Here is a 25,611-nt window from a genome sequence, read left to right on the forward strand (position 1 = left end):
CTGTCACTCCATGCCTTTGTACAAAGTCCCTCCCCAGCTGTCCTGTAGTGCCCCTTCAAATACTGGAAGGCTACTCTAAGGTCTCCCTGGAGCTTTCTCTTCTCCATGCTGAACAGCCCCAACACTTTCAGCCTGTCCTTACAGCAGAGGGTTTCCAGCCCTCCTATCATTGCTGTGGCCTTCTCCTACTCCAACAGCTCCATGTCTGTCCTGTGCTGGGGACTCCAGAGGTGTCCCCAGCACTGCAGCTGTGGATGTCAGCAGAGCACAGCAGAGGGGCAGAATACCTTCCCTGATCCTGCTGCCCATGCTGCTAGAGACCAGCCTAGGACATGGCTGGCTCTGGGCTGCAAGTGACCATTGCTGGCTCACACAGAGGCTCTCATCACCCAGCATCCCCAAGTCCTTCTCAGCAATGTTCTCCATCCATTCTCCACCCAGCCTTATTTGTGCTTGGGATTGCCCTGACCCAGGAGTAGGACTTTGCACTTGGCTTTGTTGAGCCTCATGAAGCTGGCACAGACCCACCTCACCAGCCTGTCCAGGCCCCTCTGATTGGATCCCTTCCCTCCAGCGCAGCTTGGCGTAGTCAGCAAACTTGCTGGGCATGCCTCCATCCCACTGCCTATCTTGCTGACAAAGAACTTGAAATCCAATGTTCGAAATCCAACTGTTCTGTGAGTGAGGTGATGCTCAGGTGGGTGCAGAGGCTGCCCTGATGCTCCCCGTCTGGTGCTGGCTGGTTGAGGTTAGGAGATGTTTATGTAAGGGAAGGGTAACTGAGGGGAGGCTTGGCCTCAGCTCATCCCTCCATGAGTGCAAGCTGTTACTGCTGGGACAGTAAGTGTCCTTCTGGAGTAAATTGTCCTTGGTTTGCTTTGCATTTGTGTTTGCAGGCAGTGCAGGAGTGGTGCCATGGAGAAAATGAGTTGTCCTGCTGAAGAGGCCTCCAGGCTGGGTGGGCTTGCAGATGTGCTTGTGAGGAACACCTGAGTTTTACACTGCACTGATGCAGCAGATCTGTCCCCCTGCTCCCCTGGACAGAATTATCCCTCTGCTCGCTGGTCCCTCCTGTGTTTGGGGGGCAGGGGGGAGGATTTGCCCCCAGCACTCTGTACAGAGTGCCCCTTGCTCCTGGACAGTCTGTCAGGGAATGTGGGTGTTGGTGACTCCAAGATGAATCTGGAGCTTTGGGCAGATGTTTGCTGTGGTGTTCTCAGGAGCAGATCCCCACAGCTGGAGCTCTCTGCTGGGAAGCAGAGCATAAGAATCTCCATCCAAACATGAGAAGGAACTTGAATTTGAATATGATGGAGCACTGGGACAGGCTGCCCAGAGTGGTTTTGGAATTTTCATCTCTGGAGACTTTCAAAACCCACCTGGCTGTGTTCCTGTGTGACCTGCCCTAGGTGACCCTGCCTTGGCAGGGGGGGTTGGACTGGATGATCTCCAGAGGTCCCTTCCAGCCCCTACCAGTCTGTGATTCTGTGATCTTTGGTTTGTGCTCATCTCTGCCTTGCCATGGCTTTTCATGAGGAACATTGTCCAGGCTGGTGGGGCAGATCCTGTGGGTGGCTGCTCCCAGCTGTGCAGGCGTGCCCATATTGTGCCCCTCTTCCTTTGTGAGGCCCCATTGCCCAGACCTCCTGGTACTAGTAGATGTTGTTCTGGTCTGGAATGGTAGAGTCTCTTCTATGTGCCTGCTTGCAGCCATGGGTGCCAGGGGTTGGCAGGGTGCTTCAGGTGTCACTGTGCAGGGCTATTGTCAGGATCCGATCATGGGTGGAATCGTCCTTCTGGATGATGTTCCTGCTGAGCTTCCTGCCCACCTGTGTTTGGAAGGAAAGAAGGCCATTGTGATGTCCCTCATTTCGGGATATGTGGATTCATAGTCCCTTTTGCTACCCTAGGCCCATGTGAGTAGGGACTAAAATCTCCCTCCTGACACCTTTGAAGGTCCATGGTTGGATCCCCATGTGTGTTCACGTGCTACTGGGCATTTCTCCACCTTACCTCTGGCTGTGGCACTGTGCCATGCACTGGGGATGGAGCAAAAACCTTTGAGCCAGGTGGCAGAACCGAGCTTCAGCCTCCAAACCATGGGTGGGGAGGAAGGTAAAGCATGCCCAGGCACTGACTGCCAATGTGCCAGGCCACAGGGGCATGCTGAGCTGGATGAAGCTGGGTGATGTCACGGCACCTTGTCTGCCTCAGCTCAGTGTAACGTTTAGGGCTTTCAGAATTGTCTAAGCTCAACTCTGAGGTGGTGTTTGAGCTTCTCAGATCCTGCTGCCTGGGAGCCTCTGTCCTATGGATGCTTTGTGCTCCTACTGCCTTCATTCCCAGCCTGAGGTGACAGGGAGCTGTAGATGTTGATGTTGGTGGTGGGGTGGAGGTGATTGCTCTTCCCATGGGTCAGCCCCATGCAGCACAACAGCCGAGGGCAGCACTGGTCACTACTGCCTGCCTGGCACCAGGGGTACCCTGGGCAGATGGGAAGGCTGCTCAGGCAGGAGACCTGCCAGTGGGCATGAGTGTAGGATCACATAAAGGATGTGGCTGGGGGACAAAAAGCTTCTTGAAAGAGTCCAGCGCAGAGCCACGAGGATGATTAAGGGAGTGGAAGATCTTCTGTACAAGGAGAGCCTGAGGGAGCTGGGGCTCTTTAGCTTAGAGAAGAGGAGACTGAGAGGTGACCTCATCAATGTTTATGAATATGTAAAGGGTGAGTCCCGAGAGGATGAAGCCAGGCTCTTCTTAGTGGCTCCCAATGACAGGACAAGGGGCAATGGGTTGAAGTTGAGGCATAGGAAGTTTCATGCAAATATGAGGAATTTTTTTTTTCCCTTTGAGGGTGGCAGAGCACTGGAACAGGCTGCCCAGGGGAGTTGTGGAGTCTCCCTCTCTGGAGATATTCAAAACTCACCTGTATGAGTTCCTGTGTGGTCTGGTGTAGATAATACTGCTCTGGCAGGGGGGCTTGGATTAGATGATCTTTTGAGGTCCCTTCCAGCCCCTGAAATTCTGTGATTTTGTGATTCTGTGATGACTGCTTGGTCCTGCTGGAGCATCTACTGCCCTTGTCAGCCCCACTGCTCCCTGGAGGGGCAGCAGGAGCCAGCAGGGGCAGCTCGAGCAGCTGGTACTGGCTGGGTGCTGCAGGCATTCAACAGGAATAATGAAAGGGTGAGATTCCTCAGGGTGTGACTTGCTGGCAGGTGGGTCTGCCTTGTACAATGGCAGGGTTTGCTAAAAGGAAGGAGATTTTCCTCATGGGAGAAATGGATTTGGGAAAGGTCACTTGCTGTCCATTGCTGTCGTGCCGAGGAAGCCACCGTACCACAACAGTGGTGGCCAAGCTTGGGAGAGGTGGTGACACACTGGGCTAGGCAGGACCTCAGGGTGTTCCTGGGAAGAAGCTGGATTTAGATGAGACATGAGAAAGAAATTCTTTGCCATGAGGGTGGTGAGGCACTGGGGCAGGTTGCCCACAGAAGCTGTGGAAGCTCCAAGCTGAGGTGTTTAAAGCCAGGCTGGATGAGGCCTTGGGCAAGCTGGTCTAGTGGGAGGTGTCCCTGCCCATGGCAAGGGGTTGGAACTGGCTGAGCTTTAAGGTCCATTCCAACCCAAACCATTCTGTAATTCTCTTATTCTGTGATCCCCATGGAGCTTTGTGAAAGAAAGCAAGCCAGATCAATGTATTTTGAGGATTTTTTGGGATACATTTTCTACGGAATTCTGTAACCTGGGATTAAAACTCCAGCGAAGCAGATCCACAGCTTTGGCAGAAGTCTGCTCTCCCAAGAATAGTTCTAACATTTTGATTTCATCAACTCCTCGTTCTGAGGAAGATCCTTGTGACAGTGCTGGTGAGCTGGGCTGTCAGGCTCTCCCTCATTTTTCCCTTATTTTCATGAGTTTATAGCAGTGTCACTCATCAGGTTTGGGCTGAAGTGCTGGGTATGGATTGCTCCCCTAGCTGCTCCCCTAGTTTTCTGGACATGTGGAATCACAGAGTAGTTCAGGTTGGGGCCTTTGGAGATACTCTCCTAATATGATGAAGTGCCTTTCAGCAGTTTCTGAGATGACTTTCACTTATTTTTTAGTAGAAACCAAACTGGTGACTTCCTTTGGGGAGGACTTTGCCATCTTTCTTGCCTCATGCCCATTAGGAATCCATGGCAGGACTTTGCCAGGAGGCAGAGGTTCACTGGTGTGCTGCAGGGGCAGGGGGAGTATCCATAGCTCGAGATCCTGTGTGTGGAATGGGGATGGCATCACTTTCCCTCTTGGGGCAGCTGATAAAACAGGTGAGTGGTGTTGGGTATCATTCAGACAAGCCAAGGAGAAGATAAGAGCTTTCCACAGAGCAAGGTGCGAGCAGGACACAAATCCTGATGCTGTAAGTGAACAATCCAGATAGAATGTTTGATGGCAATGGTCAGGTGGGCACTGCCCATCCTGATTCCTTGTCAGGAGGGATCTGTCAGCAGGCACCAGGAGTGCCTGTGGTGGGTTGTCAGCCTGGGTGGTGGCATGGTCTCCAGCCTGATTCCTGGGATGAGCACATCTGACCCTGCACCCCTGCTCCAGCCCACATTTGCTGGGCTCTGGGATTGGGGAAGGTATTCCTAAAACAGCTACCCTGTGCTGAACTTCCAAACCCACCTCTCCTTTAAATGACAGTAAAAAGGGAAAGCTGGAAGGGCTTATTCTAGTCTTCAGGCTGAGGTGATGGCAGGGGAGCCTGTGCCCCTTGCCCAGCCATGGTGCTGCCAGCTCTGCTGCCCAGGAGGGGTGAGTGGCAGCTGCTGGGCCAGAGGTGCTGGGCTGGGCCAGCCTCCCCGCCTTTGGTTTCTCACCATTGGAAATGCTCCATGTTTCAGGGATCTCTTGGCTCTCTGCACCCTCTGCAGCAGCTAGCCAGGGAACTCGGGTACTCAGGGTGCTCCTGTGAGGAGGTGACTGTGTGCCCACAGCCAGTGCCCCACCACCCAGCTGCATCTGATGCCTCTGTCTGGGCAGGCTCCATGCCAGGAATGGTCTAGGGTGCCTGCAGTGGCCCCGAGGAACCTCTTAACCTCTTTCTCTCACAGCAGGGCTTGCCACTGGCTCCTCCTGGTCAGAGCACTGCTGCAAGGGCACAGGGTGCAAGCCATGCTGTCCAGAGAGTGTGAGGTGGACATCAGAGGGGTGAGTGCAGCACCTCTGGCAGCCCCAGTGGCTGAGAAGTCTCCAGGCAAATCTCTTCATGTGCGTGTGCTGGTTTGGGTGCTGCAAAAACATTTGGTTCTGAAAATGCCACAATATTCCAGTTCAGGAAAAACATTTTGCTAAGTGTGAAGCTGTTTTGCTTAAACAACTGCTGAGGTTGTGCTCTTGGGCTCGCTCGCCCTGTGTCAGCGGCGCAGTTGGTGCTGGTGTGGTCTGACCCAGCTGGCACCCCAGCACCAGGCAGCTGCTCGCTCAGTGGGGTGGGGAGAGGGAGAAGTAAAATATGTGGGTTGAGATAAAGGCAGTTTAGCAGGATGGAAAGGGTAGGAAAATAGTAATAACTATAATACTAAATAATTAATAATAATAATAATAATAATAATAATAATAATAATAATAATAATGATAATCATGGCATGGCATTTGAACACAGGAAGCAAGTGATGCACAATGCAGCTGCTCAACACTCACCCAGCAACGCTGAACTTGTTCCCAAACAGCGGCTCCTGGACAACCTCCCTCCTAAGTTCATATACTAGCCATGGTCCCCTGTGGTCTGGGACATCCCTTGGGTCAGTTGGGGTCAGCTGTCCCAGCTGTGTCCCTTCCCAGCTCTCTGTGCACCCCCCAGCCTGTTGCTGCTGGGGCAAGTGAGGAGCAGAAAATCCTCTACTTAGGCCAAATACTGGTCAGCAACAACTGAACCATCCCTGGGTGGTTTTATCCCAAATCCCAAACACAGCCCTGAGCCATCTTCTGTCCCCACAGAAACCAGGCCAGCATTTAGCTTATTTGTCCACTCTTTTGGATGGCAATACCTCAGGAGTCAGAAGATGCCACAGCTTGATGTTTGCTTCCTGAGATGGTATCTAGGATGGGTTTTGGTCTGATGATGGTACCTGGGATAGGTTTTGGTGTGGTGATGATGGCACCTGGGATCGGTTTTGGTGTGATATCTGCTGAGCTCCAGCCCAAGATGGGATGTACCAGGGGGGAGGGAGGGGGAGTGGAGTTGTGCTGTAGCATGCCCCCAGCCCAGGAATTCCTGATACACATTATATAAAGTGTGCCCTGGGCAGATGGACACTCTGTGTGTGTGGGCCCAGCTGTAATGGCAGAGCTGTGGCAGGCAGAATATCCAGCAGGCAGCCCTGGCTGCTGCTGTCGTGTTGGTGCTCGCTGCCTCCAACAGGTGCCAAGGGGTGATGGTGCAGAGGGGTGATGGATGGTGCTGGAGGTAAAGCTGTTGCTTGCTGGTGGTTACTGGTATAGAGCTGCCCTGGGCAGTTGGCTTGTCCTGGGGAGGGAATGCTGCTGCTGGAGCATGAGGATGGATTGCTAGGGATTTCTATTTCAAGAAGAAGGGGGAAGAGCACTAGAAGAAGCCAGGCCAGATTCTCAGCTGTGCTGGCTTGAGCCCCGGCTACAGCCACAGCTCACCGTGTTTGGCACTGGGCAGAATAGAGAAGGAATCTCTCCCTGAAGCAGTAGAAGTGAGAAACCTGGAGATGAGATGCCCCAGTGATCTGATTTGGTTCTAGCAAAGCCCATGTTCCCCATTGGCTGTACCAGCTCTCACCAGCTGACTTTTCAGCAACTGAACATTAGAAACCACCAGTGTCTTGGTCCCTCCTCAGCCCCTGCTGCTCTGTGGCCAGGTTGGAAGCAGATGGATAAGCTGAGGCCACCTATGGGCTTGAGCACAGGGAGCTCACTCCAGCCATAGTGCTTCAGGGAGGGATCTCTGTGTGCTCGTGGGACAGTGTTGGAAAAGTGGACAAGTGTAATGGGTTGGGGCAGGCCCCCCCCCCCCACGCGCAGAAATAACGACTCGGACAAACGGATTGCAAAGGTGATGGAAAGTTTAAATAGAACAGTGAGTGCGTGCAGGAAAAAAACTAAAAATACAGTGACAAGAGAGAGAAACCCAAAAACAGACCCAGAGAAACCCATCCCTACCTGAGGGTACACCCAAGACCCTCAGGGCTCCTTCTTCCCCCTCCCATTGCTAGGCCAGTCTCAGCTGTCCAGATCTGAGACTGCCCATCCCCCCGTGGCCTTGGGCCTAGCCAGGCCCAAAGCCAGGAGATCTCTCCCCCATGTTACCGGCTGATGGAGGAGGAAGAAAAGAGGAAGTGCCAGACCCCGCCGCGAAACTTATAGTGGTGCAAGGGATCATGGTAGGAAATAACCTAATTTCCTGTGTCCACCCACTGGGCTGGACTTCTGGACACAGGAAGCAGCCCTGTAGCAGAGGGCACCCAGCCCAAACTACGACAACAAGGCATCAGTGGCCAGGTGCTGCAGGAGCTCTCCCATGGGTGAGTGTGCCAGCCTGGGTGCCATGGCTTGGCAGGATGGATTGGGCTGTGCTCCAGGCTCCATCCCACAGGATGGGAGCTGTGCCTAGGGCTCCTGCTGTGTGTCATGGGCTGAGTTGAATCTGCTGCTGATACTCAATACCATGCTGCATCATGCCAGCTTTAAAATGAAAGTGCTGGCTGGAGGAAAGTATCATGGGGCTCAAAGTTCAGATTGTAACATGAGAGGCTTCCTGTTCCCAGCTGCTGCTTTTGGGTCCTGGGTTTGGGATGTTGGTCCTTTCTGCTGGGGGAGACTGCAGGTCAGGGGAGGTCACCAGCTTCTGCTTCTGCATTTTGCTGCACTGTTCTGCAGTAGGCTGAGGAATTGTGCACCTTACCATAATACTCTCTTTACCTCAACCCAGAGGATTTTTTGTGTTTAGTTTCCCTGCTGTCTGTGTGTAGAGAGGGGGCTTGTGAGAGTGTGCTATGGTAACCCAGGACAGAAGATCAGGGTCAACAGCCAAGGCAGATGTCCACTGGCACTTCTTACTGCTGGTGCTGGGATGGTCACAGAAGGGTGTGGAGCAGCCAAACACATGGGCAAGGTAGTTTTCCAGGGAGCTGTGGGCACGGTGGCTGCAGCCCAGGGGCATCCACGAGGAGGCAGGAATTTGCAGGGAAGTTGGTGCCCTCAATGCATTACTGCTCTGTGTCACACAGGTGAGGTTCTGACACAGCACACTGTGACACAACACTCCGGTTTTGGGGTTGTGAGGAGATCAGCAGATAGGTCAGTATGAGAGTCAGTGGGTGAGTTGTGTTTGAGGGTCACAAACAGTTGAAGGCAACAGAGCTGCTTATGGAACAGCAGAGCTGTGGGGGACACAAAGCCAAGCTGCTGCATCGCCTCAGTCCTCTTCTGGCACATGACAGCTTGGCTGTCTCCAGGGCAGATGGACAAGTGAAGAGTGTGTGAAATTAGCAGCAATAATGAGTTTAGTGTCTCCTGAATGCAGTTCAAGACAGCCTTTTTCCTACCACAGCAACCTCTTGAGGCTGCTCCACAGTCAGGTGTTTCTCCAAGTGGCTGCTGAACCCCCAGAACAGCCCAGATTCCCCTCATATCTGTGTCAGCCCACTTGTCTGCACAGGTGCTTGTGGCTCAATTATTCTGGTGGCCCTTCAGCATAGACCTCAAACCTCTCAGTGAAAGGTTTACATCTAGAGAATGTGGTGGGATGCCTCTTCCCATCACTAACTAGTAGCTAGCTCCTGCCTGAAGGTGCTTTTGACCCTTCTTGAGCTCCCCATCAGTTTGCCCCACCCTTCCCCTGGGAATGTCCAGCTTCCAGTCCCCTCAGCCCAGCTTCCACACCCCACCCCCCCTCAGCCCAGCTTCCAGTCCCCTCAGCCCAGCTTCCAGTCCCCTCAGCCCAGCTTCCAGCCCTCCCCAGCCCAGTTTCCAGCCCACACAGTCCTGTTTCCAGCTTACCCAGCCCTGCTTCCAGCCCACCCAACCCTGCTTCCAGCCCTCTGCCTGCTCCTGTCAGGGCTGCTGCTGGGTCCTGTTGCCAGGTGCCCCCCACCTGCTGCTGCCCCGCTTTCTGCAAGCTCTGGAGAAGGGGTGCACCTCCCTTGGCAGCAGCTTGGCTGTCAGATGTTGGCTGGGTGTGTGAGGAGGTCTAGGGCTCGCTGCTAGCAGTTCTGCTTTCTTTGGAAATCTCTTTAATTAAAACAATTGTCATTGCTGACTGTAATCCTGCCAGTTTAGGGTGCCTTGCAGGCAGAGAGATGCCTGCCAGTGTGCTCTGCTTTGCAGTCCTATTATTATGGCCTCAGACTGGGGACAGTGAGAGCAGCAGGTGAAACTGTGTCCCCATGCCAGGCTGTGCCTCCTTATTTACGGGGGGATGGAACCCCTGAAGCACCCAGACCATCCCTGCACAGCACCAGCCCTGCCCTAGGAAGCCCTAGAGCAAGCACCACCTGATGTCCTGCAGCTCTTGTGTGTGTCCAGAGGTTAGAGGAGTGCAGCTGTGTTTGCAGCAGTGTTTGAAGCCCTTTATCAAAGGCTGGGCTGCAGAATCTCCTCCTTATTGAATGGTGACTGACCTATCCAGTCCTACAGTGGGTGCTGCTAGCACCAAAGAACCAAAACAGCACATCCTCCACCCAAAGAAGGGGGGCAGGCGGCCTTGCAGTTGAGGGCATCTTGCTGCCTGTAGCAGGAGACAGAATCACAGAATCATTTTGGCTGGAGAATATCAAAGGTCTTCAAGATCATGGAATCCAACCATTGTCTAACTCTGCCAAGGCTGATGCTAAACCATGTCCCTCAGCACCACATCTCTGCTCTTTTAAACACCCCCAGAGATGGGGATTCAATCACCTTCCTGGGGAGCCTGTTTCAGTGTTGGAGAGATCTTTCAGAGCAGAATTTTCCTCTCATGTCCAACCTAAACCTTCCCTGGTGCAACTCAGGGCCATTTCCTCTCTTCTTACCACTTGTTGATTGGGAGAGACCAACCCCCACCTGGCTCCAGCCTCCTTTCAGGCAGCTGTAGATAGCCAGAAGGTGTTGCTTCCACTGGCATGGGAGGCTTGTGGCTGGTGGAGCCCTTCACACACACTGCGTGGGCAAGAGGCCATGGTTCTGAACTGTATGCTTGTGGTCCTGCCTGGTAGTCCTGGGCCTGTGCTGGATGCCCTGAGTGGCCAGCACAGCCCCCAGGGAAGCCCCTGGGTGTTTGTTTGAATTGAATTGTCTCTTTCTCTTGCGTACTTGGTTTGTGATTCATCAAAATGCTTGGAGGTGTTTGCAAACGTTGACCTTTGGGAAACTGAAGCTCTTTGCTGTCTGCTCCAGGAGCTGCAGCAGCTGGCACGGTGTACATCCCAGCACCTTCATTTAACTGCACCCGTTTCAGCATGGATGCAGGGTGCCTTTGGTGACTGGTGCTTTTCTGACTGACTCTTTCTCCAGCTCAGGCTATGTCCCTGTGCTGGGATGGCTGATTTGGAGCTGCTGGGACTTGGGTCAGCTCTTCAGTTTTCACATCTGTGTGACAATGAAAAATAGGAAGAGAGATGAAGTGCTCATCCATGGGCTAGCCTGCCTCCTCTGGGGAACAATGCCCATGGGCTGGGACCTGCCATGCTTGGCTGGTATCTGTGCCCAGCCTGGACTAGATGATCTGTTGGCTATGCTGGCCTGCTCTTTGTCAGTGATGTGCCAGGGACAGCCCAGGGCCAGGGTGCTTGTTCTGCAGGTAGTCTGGAGAGGAGAAGTTGGCCAGGGTCTGCTGCTCTGTGTGAGGGTGCCCTCCACTTGTCCCCAGCCTTAGTTGTCAGGGGTGCCCTGGTCTTGGCTACAGCTGCATGCCAGACAGCTCCTGGTGGGGATGGCCTCCTGCTCCCTCCTGCTGCAGGGCTGAACCTGCAGCTTCCTCCTCTGCCTGGGGCTGACCTTGCCTGTGGCTGCAGGCTGCAGCCATGGAGGGTTGTGGAGTGCTGGTAGAGGACAAGAAGGCAGACCAGGAATCCATGTTTGTTGTGGTTATAATCCATGTGGTTGATGGTTGCATAGTTTTCTCCACGACCTCTCCATGAGCACCTTCTACCCTTGAGGAACTTATTGCCTCCTCCTAATTCATTGCCATTGGCAGGTGTGCATGGTGTGCACTCACTCCCCTGTCCAAGTCACTGATAGAAACACTGGAGAGGACTAGCTCTGATCTGAGTCCTGGGGAACACTTAGTGACTGGCCACCAGCCAGGTCTTGCCCCATTGTCTGCAGCTCTCTGACCCTGACCCTAATGTCTGGTTTCACCTATCACGTTGTCCAGCTCTTGATGTGGGCTAGGCATTCTGTCCAGAGGCTGCTGTCAGTAGCACTGATCCCCCAGGGATCAGTGCTGGGCCCCATCCTCTTTAACATCTTTATTGATGATCTGGATGAGGGCATTGAGTCTATCATCAGTAAATTTGCTGATGACACCAAGCTGGGGACAGGAGTTGATCTGCTAGAGGGTAGAGAGGCTTTGCAGAGAGACCTCGACAGGCTGGACAGATGGGCAGAGTCCAACAGCATGAGATTTAACACATCCAAGTGCCGGGTTCTGCACATTGGCCACAACAACCCCATGCAGAGCTACAGGCTGGGGTCAGAGTGGCTGGAGAGCAGCCAGGCAGAGAGGGACCTGGGGGTGCTGGTTGATGGTAGGCTGAACATGAGCCTGCAGTGTGCCCAGGCAGCCAAGAGGGCCAATGGCATCCTGGCCTGCATTAAGAACAGTGTGGCCAGCAGGAGCAGGGAGGTCATTCTGCCCCTGTACACTGCACTGGTTAGGCCACACCTCGAGTACTGTGTCCAGTTCTGGGCCCCTCAGTTTAGGAAGGATGTTGACTTGCTGGAACGAGTCCAGAGAAGGGCAACGAAGTTAGTGAGGGGCTTGGAACACAAGCCCTATGAGGAGAGACTGAGGGAGCTGGGGCTGCTTAGCCTGGAGAGGAGGAGACTCAGGGGTGACCTTATTGCTCTCTACAACTACCTGAAGGGGGGTTGTAAACAGGCAGAGGTTGGTCTGTTCTCCCAGGCAGCCAGCACCAGAACAAGAGGACACAGTCTCAGGCTGCGCCAGGGGAAGTTCAGGCTGGAGGTCAGGAGGAAGTTTTACACAGAGAGAGTGATTGCCCATTGGAATGGGCTGCCTGGGGAGGTGGTGGAGTCGCCGTCACTGGAGGTGTTCAGGAGGAGACTTGACAGGGTGCTTGGTTACATGGGTTAGTTGATTGGGTGGTGTTGGGTGATAGGTTGGACGTGATGATCTTGAAGGTCTCTTCCAACCTGGTTTATTCTATTCTATTCTATTCTAAAAGCTCTCCTAAAATAACCCCCCACATCCACTGGTGGGAGACCTCGCCACAATATTGCCGTTCCAGCTATGGCTTAGGTCTCTGTCTCCTTAGGTTGCCGTTTCATGTAGCAGTATTTCCAAGCTGGAAGGGTGCCTTGCTGGTTTGTATCTAATCTCCTGTAGCTCTTCAGATGAACTTGGCTCGGTCCAAGCTCATGACTTTAATCACAGCTACAAATCTAAATTAGTGGAATTAAGCTAGCAAATCTAAATGAGTGGGGTGTCGCCAGCCAGGACTGTCTGGGGATCACAGTGGCCATGGTGCAGATGCCCTGAGCTGCTGAGTCCGTTTGGATCTGGTATGTGCCAGATATAGAACAAAAAGGTCCTGTCTGCAAAGGATGGGGTCCAGCCCATGATGTGGCTGCAGCCACTGGATTGGAAGGTGGCCAGATGGGTGTCACCACTGGTGTTTGAGGTTGGACCTGCTATTCTTCCCTGCCATGCTGACTCTGCTACTTGATTTCACTAGTCTCCAAGTCCATTCCACCTGCAGGACCACCCCAACCTGCAGTGCTGGCATGGGCTGGACAAACTGAGTCCAAAAAAACACCTTTGAAGGCTGACCAGGAAGTTTGCTTTCTGCTACAAAAAAATGGCAGCGGGAACAGTGATGGTTATAGCAGTGGGTCCCAGCACAGAGGTTGTGACAGGCTGTGCCTGCAGCAGTGGACTCAGCTGGAGGCCACAGTACCACACTCAATGCTTTATCCAGCTCAAGGATCTGAGTCAGTAGTCATGGAGTCATAGAATGCTTTGGGTTGGAAAGGACTTTTAAAGGTCATCCAGTCCATCCCCGCTGCAGTCATCAGGGACATCTTCAACTAGGGCAGGTTACTCAGAGCCCCAAACAACCTGGTTTGGATGGGTTCCAGTGATGGGGCATATCCCACCTCTCTGGGCAACCTGGGACAGGCTCTCACCACCCTCAGTGTCAAACATTTCTCCCTTCTCTTCAATCTGAATCTCCATCTTTGAGTTTAAATCATCACCCCTTGTCCTGTCACAACAGGCACTTCTCAAAAGTCTGTTCCTAGCTTTCTGATGGGCCCCTTAAAGCACTGAAAGGCAACTGAAAGGTCTCCCTCGAGCCTTCTCTTCTCCAGGCTGAACAACTCCACCTCTCTCAGCCTGGCCTCACAGCAGAGGGGTTCAACCCTTGGATGAAATGGATGGACGGTGCTGAAGACCAGGGTTTTCAGGGGGTATTTTCACTCATCCTTTTAGAGCTCATTGGCTCCTCTTGGTTTGCACAGCACTGAGGATGGACATGCATGGACTGGACTGGCAGGAGCAGTAGTCATTGTTCTGACGTTATCTTTCTTTAAATATCAACAGTGATTCAGGACTCTTGTTTATGGCTAGCTGTGGAACTTTTATTTTAGTTCAGATGAGCTTCGTTAGCAGGTTTCTGGGGCAATGGCGCCTCTGCGTAACCGGCCTGTGCCATGTCACCAGTCCAGAGGGAGCCGAGTGCTTCACTTCTGACGTGGGGGCCCTCCAGGCATCGCTGCTGGTGACTGCACAGGTGCTGGTGACTGCACAGGTCCCCTCTCAGACCTGAGGGGCTCCGCTCCACAGGCCTCTCCTTCTTCCCCCAGCTGCTCCCCGGAGGGCGGCCGCCATCCCACGCCGCGGGGAGCAGCCGCCATCCTGCGCATCTCTCTGCGCTGTCACTGATGGATGATTTCATTTAGCTGGTGTGGGCGCTGCTGTTATCTCCCTGGTTTCCATACTCCGTGAGGATCCTGGATCTGGCAAGGCAGGAGATAAGGCTAATTGAAGTGTCAGGGAGAGGAGTGCAGCGCTGCTGGCTGTGGCAGCCGGGAAAACAGCGAGGAGCTAAAATTAGCACCTGTTCCATTTTTATTTAGATCTGTGTTGTTGTGGGGGCTTTTCTTGGTGCCTTTTTGTGTGTGTGTGTGTGTTTTATTTGCATTTTTGGGGTTTGAATGACATAAAATTAGCTCCGTCTGAGTCTGTTCTGAAAATAGCATTAAGAGCTTACACGTTGGAGGAGATGGCCATAAACCCATTGAATTGCCATGATTTAGAGGCTGCTGAGAGTTGTAGCTTAGAAGTGGAGCACACATGGAAACATCCCCCCTTTTGCAACACAGAAATGGCAGAGTGACATCAGGCTGTGGGGTCAGGAGCACCTCTTGGAAAACTGAGTGCCTGAGGGCGAGGTGGGTGGCACAGTGGAGACCAGTTGTGTGTGTGGGGAGGGGGCAAAGACATTGCTGATGCCACGTGGCATGTTCACACTTCCAGTGGCTGAAGTGTCTGGGTGTCCCTGTGTGTGTGTACGCAAACACCTGCCTCTCAGTTGTTCTTCTGGAATCATAGAATCACAGAATGGTTTGGCTCGGAAGGGACCTCCAAGTTCCAACGGCCTGCTATGGTCATGGACATTTTCCACTAGGCAGGTTTCTCCAGGCCCTGGTCCAACCTGGTCTTAAAAACTCCAAGGAGGGGGCAGGAAGGTAGCATAGCAGCTCTTGTGTCAAGATATGTAGGATGGTAAAGAGAAGATGAGGGTGATGCACCGCTACATGCACCTTAGTTTCATGGTTTAAACACAGACAGTTTGTCTTTGCTTTTCTATGACATCATCAGCGTATTGTGCAGAGACTAACAGACATTTGCTGTCCCTTGCAGGCTCTTGAACCTGATCTACAATGGAAAAACTGCTTTTGTTTCTGCTGTTCATTGGCATGGCGGTGAGAGCTCAGATCTGCCCCAAGCGCTGTGTCTGTCAGATTTTGTCTCCGAACCTTGCCACCCTTTGTGCCAAGAAAGGGCTCTTATTTGTTCCTCCCAACATTGACAGGAGGACCGTGGAGTTACGGCTGGCAGACAACTTTGTCACAAACATTAAAAGGAAAGACTTTGCCAACATGACCAGCCTGGTGGACCTGACGCTGTCCAGGAATACAATCAGTTTTATTACCCCTCACGCGTTTGCCGACTTGCGCAATTTGCGGGCTTTGCATTTGAACAGCAACCGATTGACTAAGATCACTAACGATATGTTCAGTGGGCTCTCCAACCTTCACCACTTGATACTTAACAACAACCAGCTGACTTTGATTTCTTCCACAGCTTTCGATGACGTTTTAGCTCTTGAGGAATTGGATTTGTCTTACAACAACCTGGAAACCATCCCCTGGGATGCAGTGGAGAAGATGGTTAGCTTGCACACACTGAGTCTAGACCACAACATGATCGACCACATTCCTAAGGGGACCTTCTCCCACCTCCACAAGATGACCAGGTTGGATGTCACATCTAACAAATTGCAGAAGCTACCACCTGATCCTCTCTTCCAGCGAGCTCAGGTACTGGCAACCTCAGGAATTATCAGCCCTTCGACCTTTGCATTGAGCTTTGGTGGGAACCCTTTGCATTGCAACTGTGAGCTCTTGTGGCTGAGGCGTCTTTCGAGGGAGGATGACCTGGAGACCTGTGCTTCTCCCACGCTGCTGTCCGGCCGGTACTTCTGGTCGATCCCCGAGGAGGAGTTCCTGTGTGAGCCTCCTCTCATCACCCGGCACACCCATGAGCTGCGGGTGCTGGAGGGCCAGCGGGCAGCACTGCGGTGCAAGGCCCGCGGGGACCCCGAGCCAGCCATCCATTGGATTTCACCCGAGGGCAAACTGATCTCCAATGCGACCAGGTCTGTGGTATACGACAACGGGACGCTCGACATCCTTATAACCACAGTGAAGGACACGGGCTCCTTCACCTGCATTGCTTCCAACCCTGCTGGGGAGGCCACACAGACGGTGGACCTGCACATCATCAAGCTCCCCCACTTGCTGAACAGCACCAACCACATCCATGAGCCTGATCCTGGCTCCTCGGATATCTCCACTTCCACCAAGTCAGGCTCCAATGCGAGCAGCAGCAACGGGGATACTAAAGTCAGCCAAGAGAAGAAGGTGGTGGTTGCAGAAGCAACGTCCTCAACTGCTCTGCTGAAGTTCAACTTTCAGAGGAACATCCCTGGGATACGGATGTTCCAGATCCAGTACAACGGTACTTATGATGACTCCCTTGTTTACAGGTAAGGCAGCCCCAGGATGCTGGTGCAGGGTCCTGCAGGCAGCTCAGGGCTCAGATGCTGCCTGGGCAGCCCCAGCAGGGCCCTGCCCTGGCAGCATATGTTGGGAGCCACGGGAGAGCCATGTGCAGCCTCCAAGACTGTGTCTGGCTCTGTGAACCACTTTTCCATGCTGTCATCGTATGGGGTTTTTCGCTCTGTGATGAACGCAGTGGCTATTTTATCATAATAGTAGGCTTTCAGCATGCACAAAAACATCCATGAAGCACCAGAGAGACCATTTGTGCAGTGCAGCACCTGAGTGCTTTTTCAGTGGGGAATCAGAGAATGGTTTGGGTTGGAAAGGGACTTTCAAGATCATCTAGTTCCAACCTCCCTGCTGTGGGCAAGTACACCTTCCACTAAACCAGGTTGCTCAAAGCCCCATCCAGCCTGGCCGTGAACATAAACCAGCAGTGTGCCCAGGTGGCCAAGAAGGCCAGCGGCATCCTGGCCAATATCAGGAATAGAGTGGCCAGCAGGAGCAGAGAGGTCATTCTGCCCCTGGACTCAGCACTGGTTGGACACACCTTGAGTTCTGTGTCCAGTTCTGGGCCCCTCAGTTTAGGAAAGATGTTGAGTTGCTGGAACATGTCCAGAGAAAGGCAATAAAGTTGGGGAGGGGTTTGGAGAACAAGCCCTATCAGAGGAGGCTGAGGCAGCTGGGGTTGTTTAGCCTGGAGAAGAGGAGGCTCAGGGGAGACCTCGTTGTTGTCTACAACTACCTGAAGGGAGGTTGTAGCCAGGTGGGGGTTTGTCTCTTCTCCCAGGCAACCAGCACCAGAACAAGAGGACACAGTCTCAAGCTGCACCAGGGGAGGTTTAGGCTGGATGTTAGGAAGAAATTCTTCACAGGAAGAGAGATTTGCCATCAGAATGGGCTGCCCAGAGAGGTGGTGGAGTCACCATCACTGGAAGTGTTTAAGAAGAGACTGGATGAGGCACTTGGTGCCATGGTTTAGTTGATTAGATGGTGTTGGGTGATAGGTTGGACTCGATGATCTCAAAGGTCTTTTCCAACCTGGTTAATTCTGTATTCTGTAATTCCGTGTGAAGCTCTGCCACACCCAGGTGTGCTGTGGGGCTTGCTGGTGACTCTGCCACCCCACTGCAGGTGTCAACAGGAGCAGAGGAGCTGAGCTCCGGTGGTGTTCATCACAACTGGGGCTGTAGCAGCACACGGTGGGGAGGTGCATGTGGGTCTACCAGGTTCATTCACACTGATCTCCTTCTCCCCCAGAATGATACCTCCCACAAGCAAAACCTTCCTGGTCAACAACCTGGCCGCCGGGACTGCCTACGACCTGTGCGTGCTGGCCATCTATGACGACGGGATCACCTCGCTCACGGCCACCAGAGTGGTGGGCTGCACCCAGTTCACCACTGAGCAGGACTACGTGCGCTGCCACTTCATGCAGTCCCAGTTCCTGGGGGGGACCATGATCATCATCATCGGTGGGATCATCGTGGCCTCGGTGCTTGTGTTCATCATCATCCTCATGATCCGCTACAAGGTGTGTAACAACAACGGGCAGCAGAAGGCCACCAAGGTCAGCAACGTGTACTCGCAGACCAACGGGGCGCAGATCCAGGGCTGCAGCGGGGCGCTGTCGCAGTCGGCGTCCAAGCAGGCCGTGGGGCACGAAGAGGGCATCCAGTGCCGCAAGGCCAGCAGCGACGGCATGGCACAGTCGCCAGAGAGCGGCCCCGGCCAGGACTCGGCCACCACTACCTCCGCCCTGCCTCCCGCCTGGACTGCCAGCGCGGTGGGGCCCCCGAAGCAGAAGCGCAAGCCGGGGCCCAAGGCCGGCGGCGAGGCGCCGGGCGAGGCCACGGGCAGCACCGAGGCCCAGAACAGTAACAGGAACAACTCCACTGCCCTGCAGCTGGCAGGCTGTGCCCCTGTGCCCGCCACCACCCCCTACAAAAGAGCACAATCCAAGCCAAGTAAGTTCCTCACACTGCCGGCCGACGCCACCCGTGCCAAGCGGCGGCTCTCGCTGGGCGGGCAGCTGATGGAGCCCGGCTGCCCCGGCAGCGCCCGCAGCGCGGCCGGGCTGCGCTCCAAACGCAGCCTGTCCATGAACGGGATGCTGCTCCAGGCAGACAGCTCCGGTGTGGAGAGTGGAAAAGCAACTTTCTCCAGTTCTGAGTGGATATTGGAAAGCACTGTGTGACCTGCTTTTTTTTTCTTTTTCTTTTTCTTTCTTTTTTTTCCCCCTCCTTTTTTTTCTTTTTTTTTTTTTTAAAAAACTTTGGTTTAGTTATCATTTTTGATGAAAAACCGAGACGCCAAACGTGTGTGTGAAACTCCCTCTGCCCAGGGGAAGGGGTCTGGAGGTCCGCTGCTGTCCTGCTGATTGATGGCTTGTTCGTGTGGGGTTCTGTGTAAAGCCACCCAGAGCACACAGGGTTCATTCGGTTCTCCTTTGAGTTCGTTTAGTATCGAAGCCGAAGGCAACGTTCAGAATTCAAAACAAAACAAAACAAAACAAAAAAGAGAAAGATTAAGGGGTTAAAAAAAAAATTAAAAAAAAAAGAAAAAAGAAAAAAGAAAAAAGAAAAAAAAGCATGAAACAGCACCAGTGCCTTCCCTACTCTAGGACTGGCTTCCTGGTTCTGCAGTCGCAGAAAAGAAGAGAGTTTTCACAGAAAAAAAGCCTTTTATAAAGGAAATGAAATTTCCTCCGAGCTAACAAATAACCACTTCTGGATCAATCAGTAAAATGCTATTTTTTAAACTGCCCAGACTGTACATTTCTTTTCCAGACAATGGTTGTTGCCTTTGTTTCTAGGCAGATGCTGTCCAGAACAACAGCCTGTCGTGTTACCTGGTGTACGAGAAGCCCTTCCCTTGTTGCCAGCCTCTCCAAGAGGAGGGCATCAGGGCAAGGAGTCCCTCTGCTCCCTCTGGGGTCTGGCTCGCTGGGTGCTGGTCTACCCAAGTATTCTGGGGTATTGGGTCTGGTGGTGGCCTTCCACTCACAGCACCCAGTCCAAGAGCCCAGGGTGCCACAGCAATGGCTGTGCCTGGTGCCAGCACTGGAGAAACACACTGTGTTCAACAGCAGCCATTGGGCAGGAGCCTGTCCCATGTTCCCTGCTCTGGTTCCTGCCTCGCAGTCAGTGCCACGGGGGCTGTCCCATGTCCCCATCCCATCAGAACAGAGGTGGAAACATGAGCAGGGGGAGCTGATGGGAAAGGTAGGAGCAGCCCTGCGGCCCAGCTGCAGTGGCGGTCATCTCTGTAGGGCTGGGAACCTCCTGCAGGGCAGGGAGCCGTGGCTTGGTCAGTGGTGCAGAGCAGAGTGCATTGGGGTGCAGGGTCGGCACATCAACCCCGGTGCTGCAGGGCAGGTCTGCACAGGCAGGTCCAAAGCCATTCAGGAACTCATAGTGATGGTTGATTGGGGTGATGATGGCCATCTCCTCTCTTAGACTGTTGAGGCATGCTTCTTGTGAACTCTTTTAAGATTTGTTCAATTTCTCCTTAAGCCCTGTGCACAGTAAAGGATCTGGGAGATGGTCTTGTTGATAACCTGCTGTTGGGCTGCAGTGCCTGTGGGACAGAGCAAGTTCAGGCCACTGAGTAAGGATGTAGCACGTGGCACTAAGTGACAGTCATGGGAAACCCTGTGTTGGGAGGATGGTCAGACCTGCTCCTGCTGCTCTGTTCCTTCTAAAGAAAAGGCATCAATTAGTATTAATTATAGTCACATGGCCGTGATGTTTAAATTAGAGACAGCTTAGCTCTGCACTTATTGCATTCTCAGGTGCCAACTAACAGACTTGATGCGGGCTTGGTGGCCGCTCAAGTGACAGAAGAGTTACATTTTACACCCTCTGCTTCTTCTCGAGGGCAACATAACTGCAGCAGATGCCCAAAGATACCCTAGCTCTAACCAGGCCAGCAGGCCAGCCCAAGAGCCGTCATGGCAGGGGATGTCTGGTGCAGGGAGCATTTCATGGTAGGGAGTGTCTTGTGGCAGGGCGCATCTCATGACTGGGGACAAACTGAGGGAGCTGGGGCTATTCAGTCTGGAGAAGAGAAGGCTTTGAGGAGACCTTATTGTGGCCTTCCAGTATCTTAAGGGGGCTACAAGAATGCTGGGGAAGGAGTTTTTTAGGGTGTCAGGTAGTGATAGGACTAGGGGGAACGGAACAAAACTAGAAACGGGTAGATTCAGATTGGATGTTGAGAAGAAGTTCTTCCCCATGAGGGTGGTGAGACACTGGAACAGGTTGCCCGGGGAAGTGGTAGAAGCTCCATCCCTGGAAGTTTTTAAGGCCAGGCAACCTGATGCAGTGTGAGGTGTCTCTGCCCATGGCAGGGGGGTTGGAATGCGATGATCCTTGAGGTCCCTTCCAACCCTAACAATTCTGATTCTATGACACCTCATGGTAGGGAATCCCATGGCAGGGACTGGCTTGGGGAAGGGCATGTCTCATGGCGAGGAACTTCTGGTGGTAGGGATTGTCTTGTGGCAGGGCACATTTCCTGTAGCCTCACAAGTCTCTGCCCCTGAGTCTTTGCGCCTTGGGGCTGACACACACTGGGTGACCTCAGCCGTTGCTCTCAGCCGTCCTGGATGGTTCTCCGTGGTTTGTCTGCCTGTCCTGGGAAACCAGGGTCTGGTGTGGGTAGTGTAAAGGATGTAAATAAAAAGAGGATTTTACTAGTTTAGAAAGCTGTTTTCCTTCCCTTGGGAAATCTGGAGACCAAAAAGGAAATGAAAACCTCAAAATTATAAAGCCTGCTTCCTGCTGGGAAAGTTAGAAATGAAATAAATAAACCAAGCTCTCCTTAGCTTACTCTGAAGTCCACCTTCTTGTTGAGGGGCTGTACACAGAAGTCAGCTACAAAGCAGGGCATGGTCACAAGCAGTGGTGTGTGCCCAGGGTCTGGTGGTCTTACAGTGAAGGTGCTGCTGAGTGCAGGAGGCACATGCCCCAGTGAGGAGCTGCTGGCTGCAGACAGCATCTTCACCCAGTGCTGGGCTATGGGAGAGCTCCGGAGGGTTTCTGTGAGGTGTTTGAGTCGTGCACTGTAAAAACATCAAATGAAAATGCTTTGTGTGTTGTCTACAACTGGGTGTAAATGTGTCTGATGTTTTGTGAGAGTGCTAAAGCATTCACAGCTTCCTGTGACTTGAGGAGGGTTATTTTCATGGGTTTAATTTTTTATTTTTTTTTTTTACTCAAAGGAATCATCTTCTAAAGGCTGGAGCTGAGTGTTCTGTCCTCAGTGCATCTGTATAAGCAGCTTAGAAGGACCATATGTCCCTGCCTTTGATCTGCTTCTCTGCTAACAGCGTAGGAGTGGTTGGACCTGGGCAACAGAGGGTTCCCCTTGTGGAGATTCCTCTCTCGGGCGGAGAGGAGAGTCCCTTGGGCATGCCCTGGGCAGGACATCTGCCATTCCCACCAGAGTAACTGCAGCAGGGCATTTCACTTTATCCAGGCTCGATTCACAGTGAGGAAATCCTTGTGGAGGAAGAAATTCTCTGTCCTTTCTGTTCTGCAAAACCAGAGGCTGCCAGGTTGGAGGCAGAAGAAGTGCTGAGCTGTTCTGTGACCAGGGTGATGCTGGCCTGTTGCTGCCCAGAGCGCGGCAATGCAGCATTGCTCACTCTTTCAAAACCAGAGTGTGGGTTCAGCTGATCCAAGCAGGGTGTTCCCCAGGGCAGGTGGTGGTGCTGACACATTTATCAGTCTGGGGGTGTTGGGGACAAGGGGTGCAGCCTGCAGATGGGAGTTTGCAGAGACTTGGACCCGTGGGTGCAGACCTGTTCCCGGGACATCCTCCAGCCTGTGGGTCTGCGCCCTGTGATGCTCCTGAAAAATCAACTGACCAAGGTTTTAGCCATGAGCTGGTGTCTTTCCGTGGGCACCAGAGGAGGAGAGACAACTCCAGATATGTTCACTCTCATTAAAGTTGCTGGCACACGCTTCCTGCTCATGTTTCCCGCATCCTTTCCTCCGGGTGTGCGTGCGCTGTCAACAGTGGGCTGGGACCAGCCACCTCTGGTTGGAGAAGCAGGGCTCTGCTGGGTGAAAAGTGTATCCTGTTGGTTGTTTTCTGGCTGCCTGTGTTCTTTACCATGAGTACCTGGCACTGCTCCATTCTGGGTGCCCACCTGGCTTCATTTCTGCCACCCTGTTCCTGCGTGGCCAGCCCTGCCATAGTCATGTGAGCTGGAGCATGGTGGCTGTGTGTCCGGTGCCTGGGAGAGGGGACATGGCTCCTGGGCACATGCTGCTCTGCCTGGGAAGGGCCTGGCAGCAGGATATCCACTGCCCACACTGTCACGAGGTGCTCGCTGCTGGGGCACACTGTCCACCCAAGGGATCCTGCCAAGGTCCTAGTCTCATCCCTGCTGCAGAACTGCTGGAGGCTTGAGGCTGGCTGCCAGCAGTGCAGGGATGCTTCTGCCTCCTAGAGACCATGAAACCCCCACTGCCCCCCCTGCTCAGTGCTTTGGGACTGCACAAAATGGCTTCTAGTAACTCCTCAGTCACCTGAATGTGGTTGCTGAGCCAGAGGCACATCTGGCATCAAGCATCCTGGACCAGCAGAGTCACACTGAGCCATGACAGCAAATAGTCCCCATCTTGGGAAGGTGTGGCATGGCCCTTCCTGTGCTACTGCAAACCAGAGCCACAGCAGAGATGCTGCTTGGAGAGGGAGCAGGACTCCTCCCCCAATGACTGCTTCAGCCAGCAGAAGTCATGGTCACAGCTGCTCTTGCCTGCTATTGCTCCTCTTGCCTCTTCTGGAGAGGACCTGGCATCTCTGTGGTGGAGATGGGAGCATGGAGTGGGAGCATCCATCAGTGTGGCAGCAGCTCAGGAGCCTTTGCTGTCCTCTTCTAAGGTGCTGCGTGCAAGCAGGGGGGTGCTGCTACTCTCTCATGGCAGCAGTGGCCACAGCCATGAGACTGCCCAGTACTGTCCCCTATAAGCTGGCAAAGTTCTGCTTTAAAAGAAGCAAAATGTGGCAAAGTCAGTGGGCTCCTGCTCACAGAAATTGTACTTGCTTTTGTAGATGTGCTCCTCTGAGCCTTGCTGCATGCCAGGCTGTCTGCACCTGGCACCAGAGCTTGTGCTGGTGGGGCTGGGTATGGAACCCACCACAGCTCTGCCCAGCTGGGAGTTCCAGGCAGCAGTGCTGGTTCTATCTGCAAGTCCTTCTGTGGTGCTACACCCACAGCTGCTCTTGTTGTCCTCAGAGACAGATTGTCCCTCTGGTCATCAGGCACATGGGCAGGTACAGCGTGCTTGGCACTGAATACCAAATTAAATCAGCTCTATAAATAGAGTCCACTTGTGCTGCCCTGAGTGATGCCCACGGTGTGGGAGCTCAGGGCAGGACAACTCAACACCAGCAATCAGCATGCTTTCTCTTCAGTGATTTTTCTTTTGGTGAAAACTCCACAGAGACCAGTGCCAGCCCCCTGTGCATTCCCTGCTCACTCCTGGTGTTTCCAGTTCTGTGCAGAGCTCTGAAACTGCAAGGAGCTGGAATCCCTGCCATGGAAAAAGGCTCAGGTCAGAGAGGGCAGGAGCAAAGCTAGGAACTGGAAAACTCTGATTCTGGAGCAAGGACCTTAAGTAGTTCTGGTTTGGGCTTTCAGGAGGGGGATTTGTTAGTTTGATTTTCCCTTGAGCGACAGCACCGCTGTGCCAGCCCTTCCAACTGCTGCTAGAGCTGGTGGTATCTCTGGCCAGTGATGGTACTGGCTAGTGGTGGCTCTGGCTGGTGGTGGCTCTGGGTGGCGGTGGCACCGGATGGTGATGGCACTGGCTGGGAGTGTTTCGGCTAGCGATACCACGGTCTGGTGCTGGAGCTGGATAGTGGTGGTTCCGGTCAAGTGCAGGCTGGGGATGCCAGGCGCCGTTAACCCTTTCTGCTGTTGGCTGCCACGCTTCTCCTGCCACATCCCAGCCTCGTGGTGCTGGTGACACTGGAGCCAGTGGGGTGCTTGGGCTGAGAACAGGCTCTGTTAGCCCACTCCCCACCCGGGCAGCTCTGCGGGCGGCCGTCGGTGTGGTGCGACGCTCGGGCTGGCCCCGCAAAGCGCCTCCTGGTGCCACCCACCCAGTGGCAGCTCATTGGCTGCGGGGAAGGGCCATGTCCCGCCGCTCGTCCCCTCACTGTCCCTGTTTTGTCTCTTTGCACAGAAGCCGGGGCCAGCCCGCAGGATGCCTGCCCTCCTCCGCCGCCCGACGGCGCTGGCACCGACGCTCTCGGCCGGCAGAAAGCCATTCGGTTCCAGCTCGCCGCAGACTGACGCGTGGCACCGTGCGCACCGGGAGCCGCCGAGCCCGGCGGTGCCGTTGGATAAACTTCCCTCCCCTCTTCACAGGTCACCCGTCTGCCATCTGCCACATTCGGTCCAAATTCCTGGTTGTTGTTTTTTTTTCCCCCCTGTTGTCCCAAGGTTTTTATAAACTCAGCGACAAGGACTCTGGTGGCAGCAGCTGCAGGCCCCAGTCGTGGTCGGTGTCGCCGGTGGTGAGCTCACAGACTGTAAACATGGTAGCTTCTATCACCTGAACAAATAAATGTTTTACTACGATGGCCTGGGCATAATGCTTCATCTGGAGGGCCCAGCGATGCCTGCTGCTGCTCTCCGCATCCAGGGCTCCATACTGCTGCTGGTCCTTGTGCCCAGCAGGCAATGGTGTGAGGTCACGCATGCCTCTGCAGCCTGAGTGGGCAAACTGGGGGCTGGGGCTGCCAAACACAGGACTGGGGCTCTGCTGAGCAGTGAGTTGTGCCTGGTCGTGGTCCCAGCCTGTGGCAATCGGTGCCACCTGCCTGGGGTAACTGGCAGCAATACCACAGGAGATATGCCTGGTTTTGCCCTTTGGTGCTGGGTGAGAATCACAGAAGGGGTTTGGGTTGGAAGGGACCTTAAAGATCATCTAGTTTTAACCTCCCAGCCATGGGCAGGGACACCTTCCACTAGACCAGGTTGCTCAGGGCCGCATCCAGCCTGTGTGAGAACATCTGCCCCTGCCCGCTACAGGGAAAGACCTGGGGGCACCAGGCCTGCTGTCCCTGCCT

General features: G+C 53.7%; 1 protein-coding gene across 4 annotated transcripts in view; it reads left to right on the forward strand.

Annotated features, from left to right (window-relative positions):
• Positions 1-25,120, forward strand: part of LOC137456755 (leucine-rich repeat and fibronectin type-III domain-containing protein 5) — a 57,584-nt gene extending 32,464 nt beyond the window's left edge. Inside the window, exons 2-4 of one of the 4 annotated variants that reach the window (XM_068168358.1) lie at positions 15,098-16,505; positions 17,782-18,055; positions 24,723-25,120. In XM_068168358.1, the coding sequence (XP_068024459.1) occupies positions 15,118-16,505; positions 17,782-18,055; positions 24,723-24,992 (1,932 nt within the window). In that variant the 5' untranslated portion in view covers positions 15,098-15,117 and the 3' untranslated portion in view covers positions 24,993-25,120. Of the gene's footprint in view, positions 1-7,494; positions 7,536-15,097; positions 16,506-17,781; positions 23,192-24,722 lie in introns of those variants that run through there. The other 3 variants (XM_068168357.1, XM_068168356.1, XM_068168355.1) reach the window with 3 other exon arrangements.
• Positions 25,121-25,611: the final 491 nt, after the last annotated feature.

This window comes from Melanerpes formicivorus, unplaced genomic scaffold (assembly GCF_026170545.1).
Source record: "Melanerpes formicivorus ecotype bairdi unplaced genomic scaffold, bMelFor1.0.p_v2 SCAF_136, whole genome shotgun sequence".
NCBI lineage: Eukaryota > Metazoa > Chordata > Aves > Piciformes > Picidae > Melanerpes > Melanerpes formicivorus.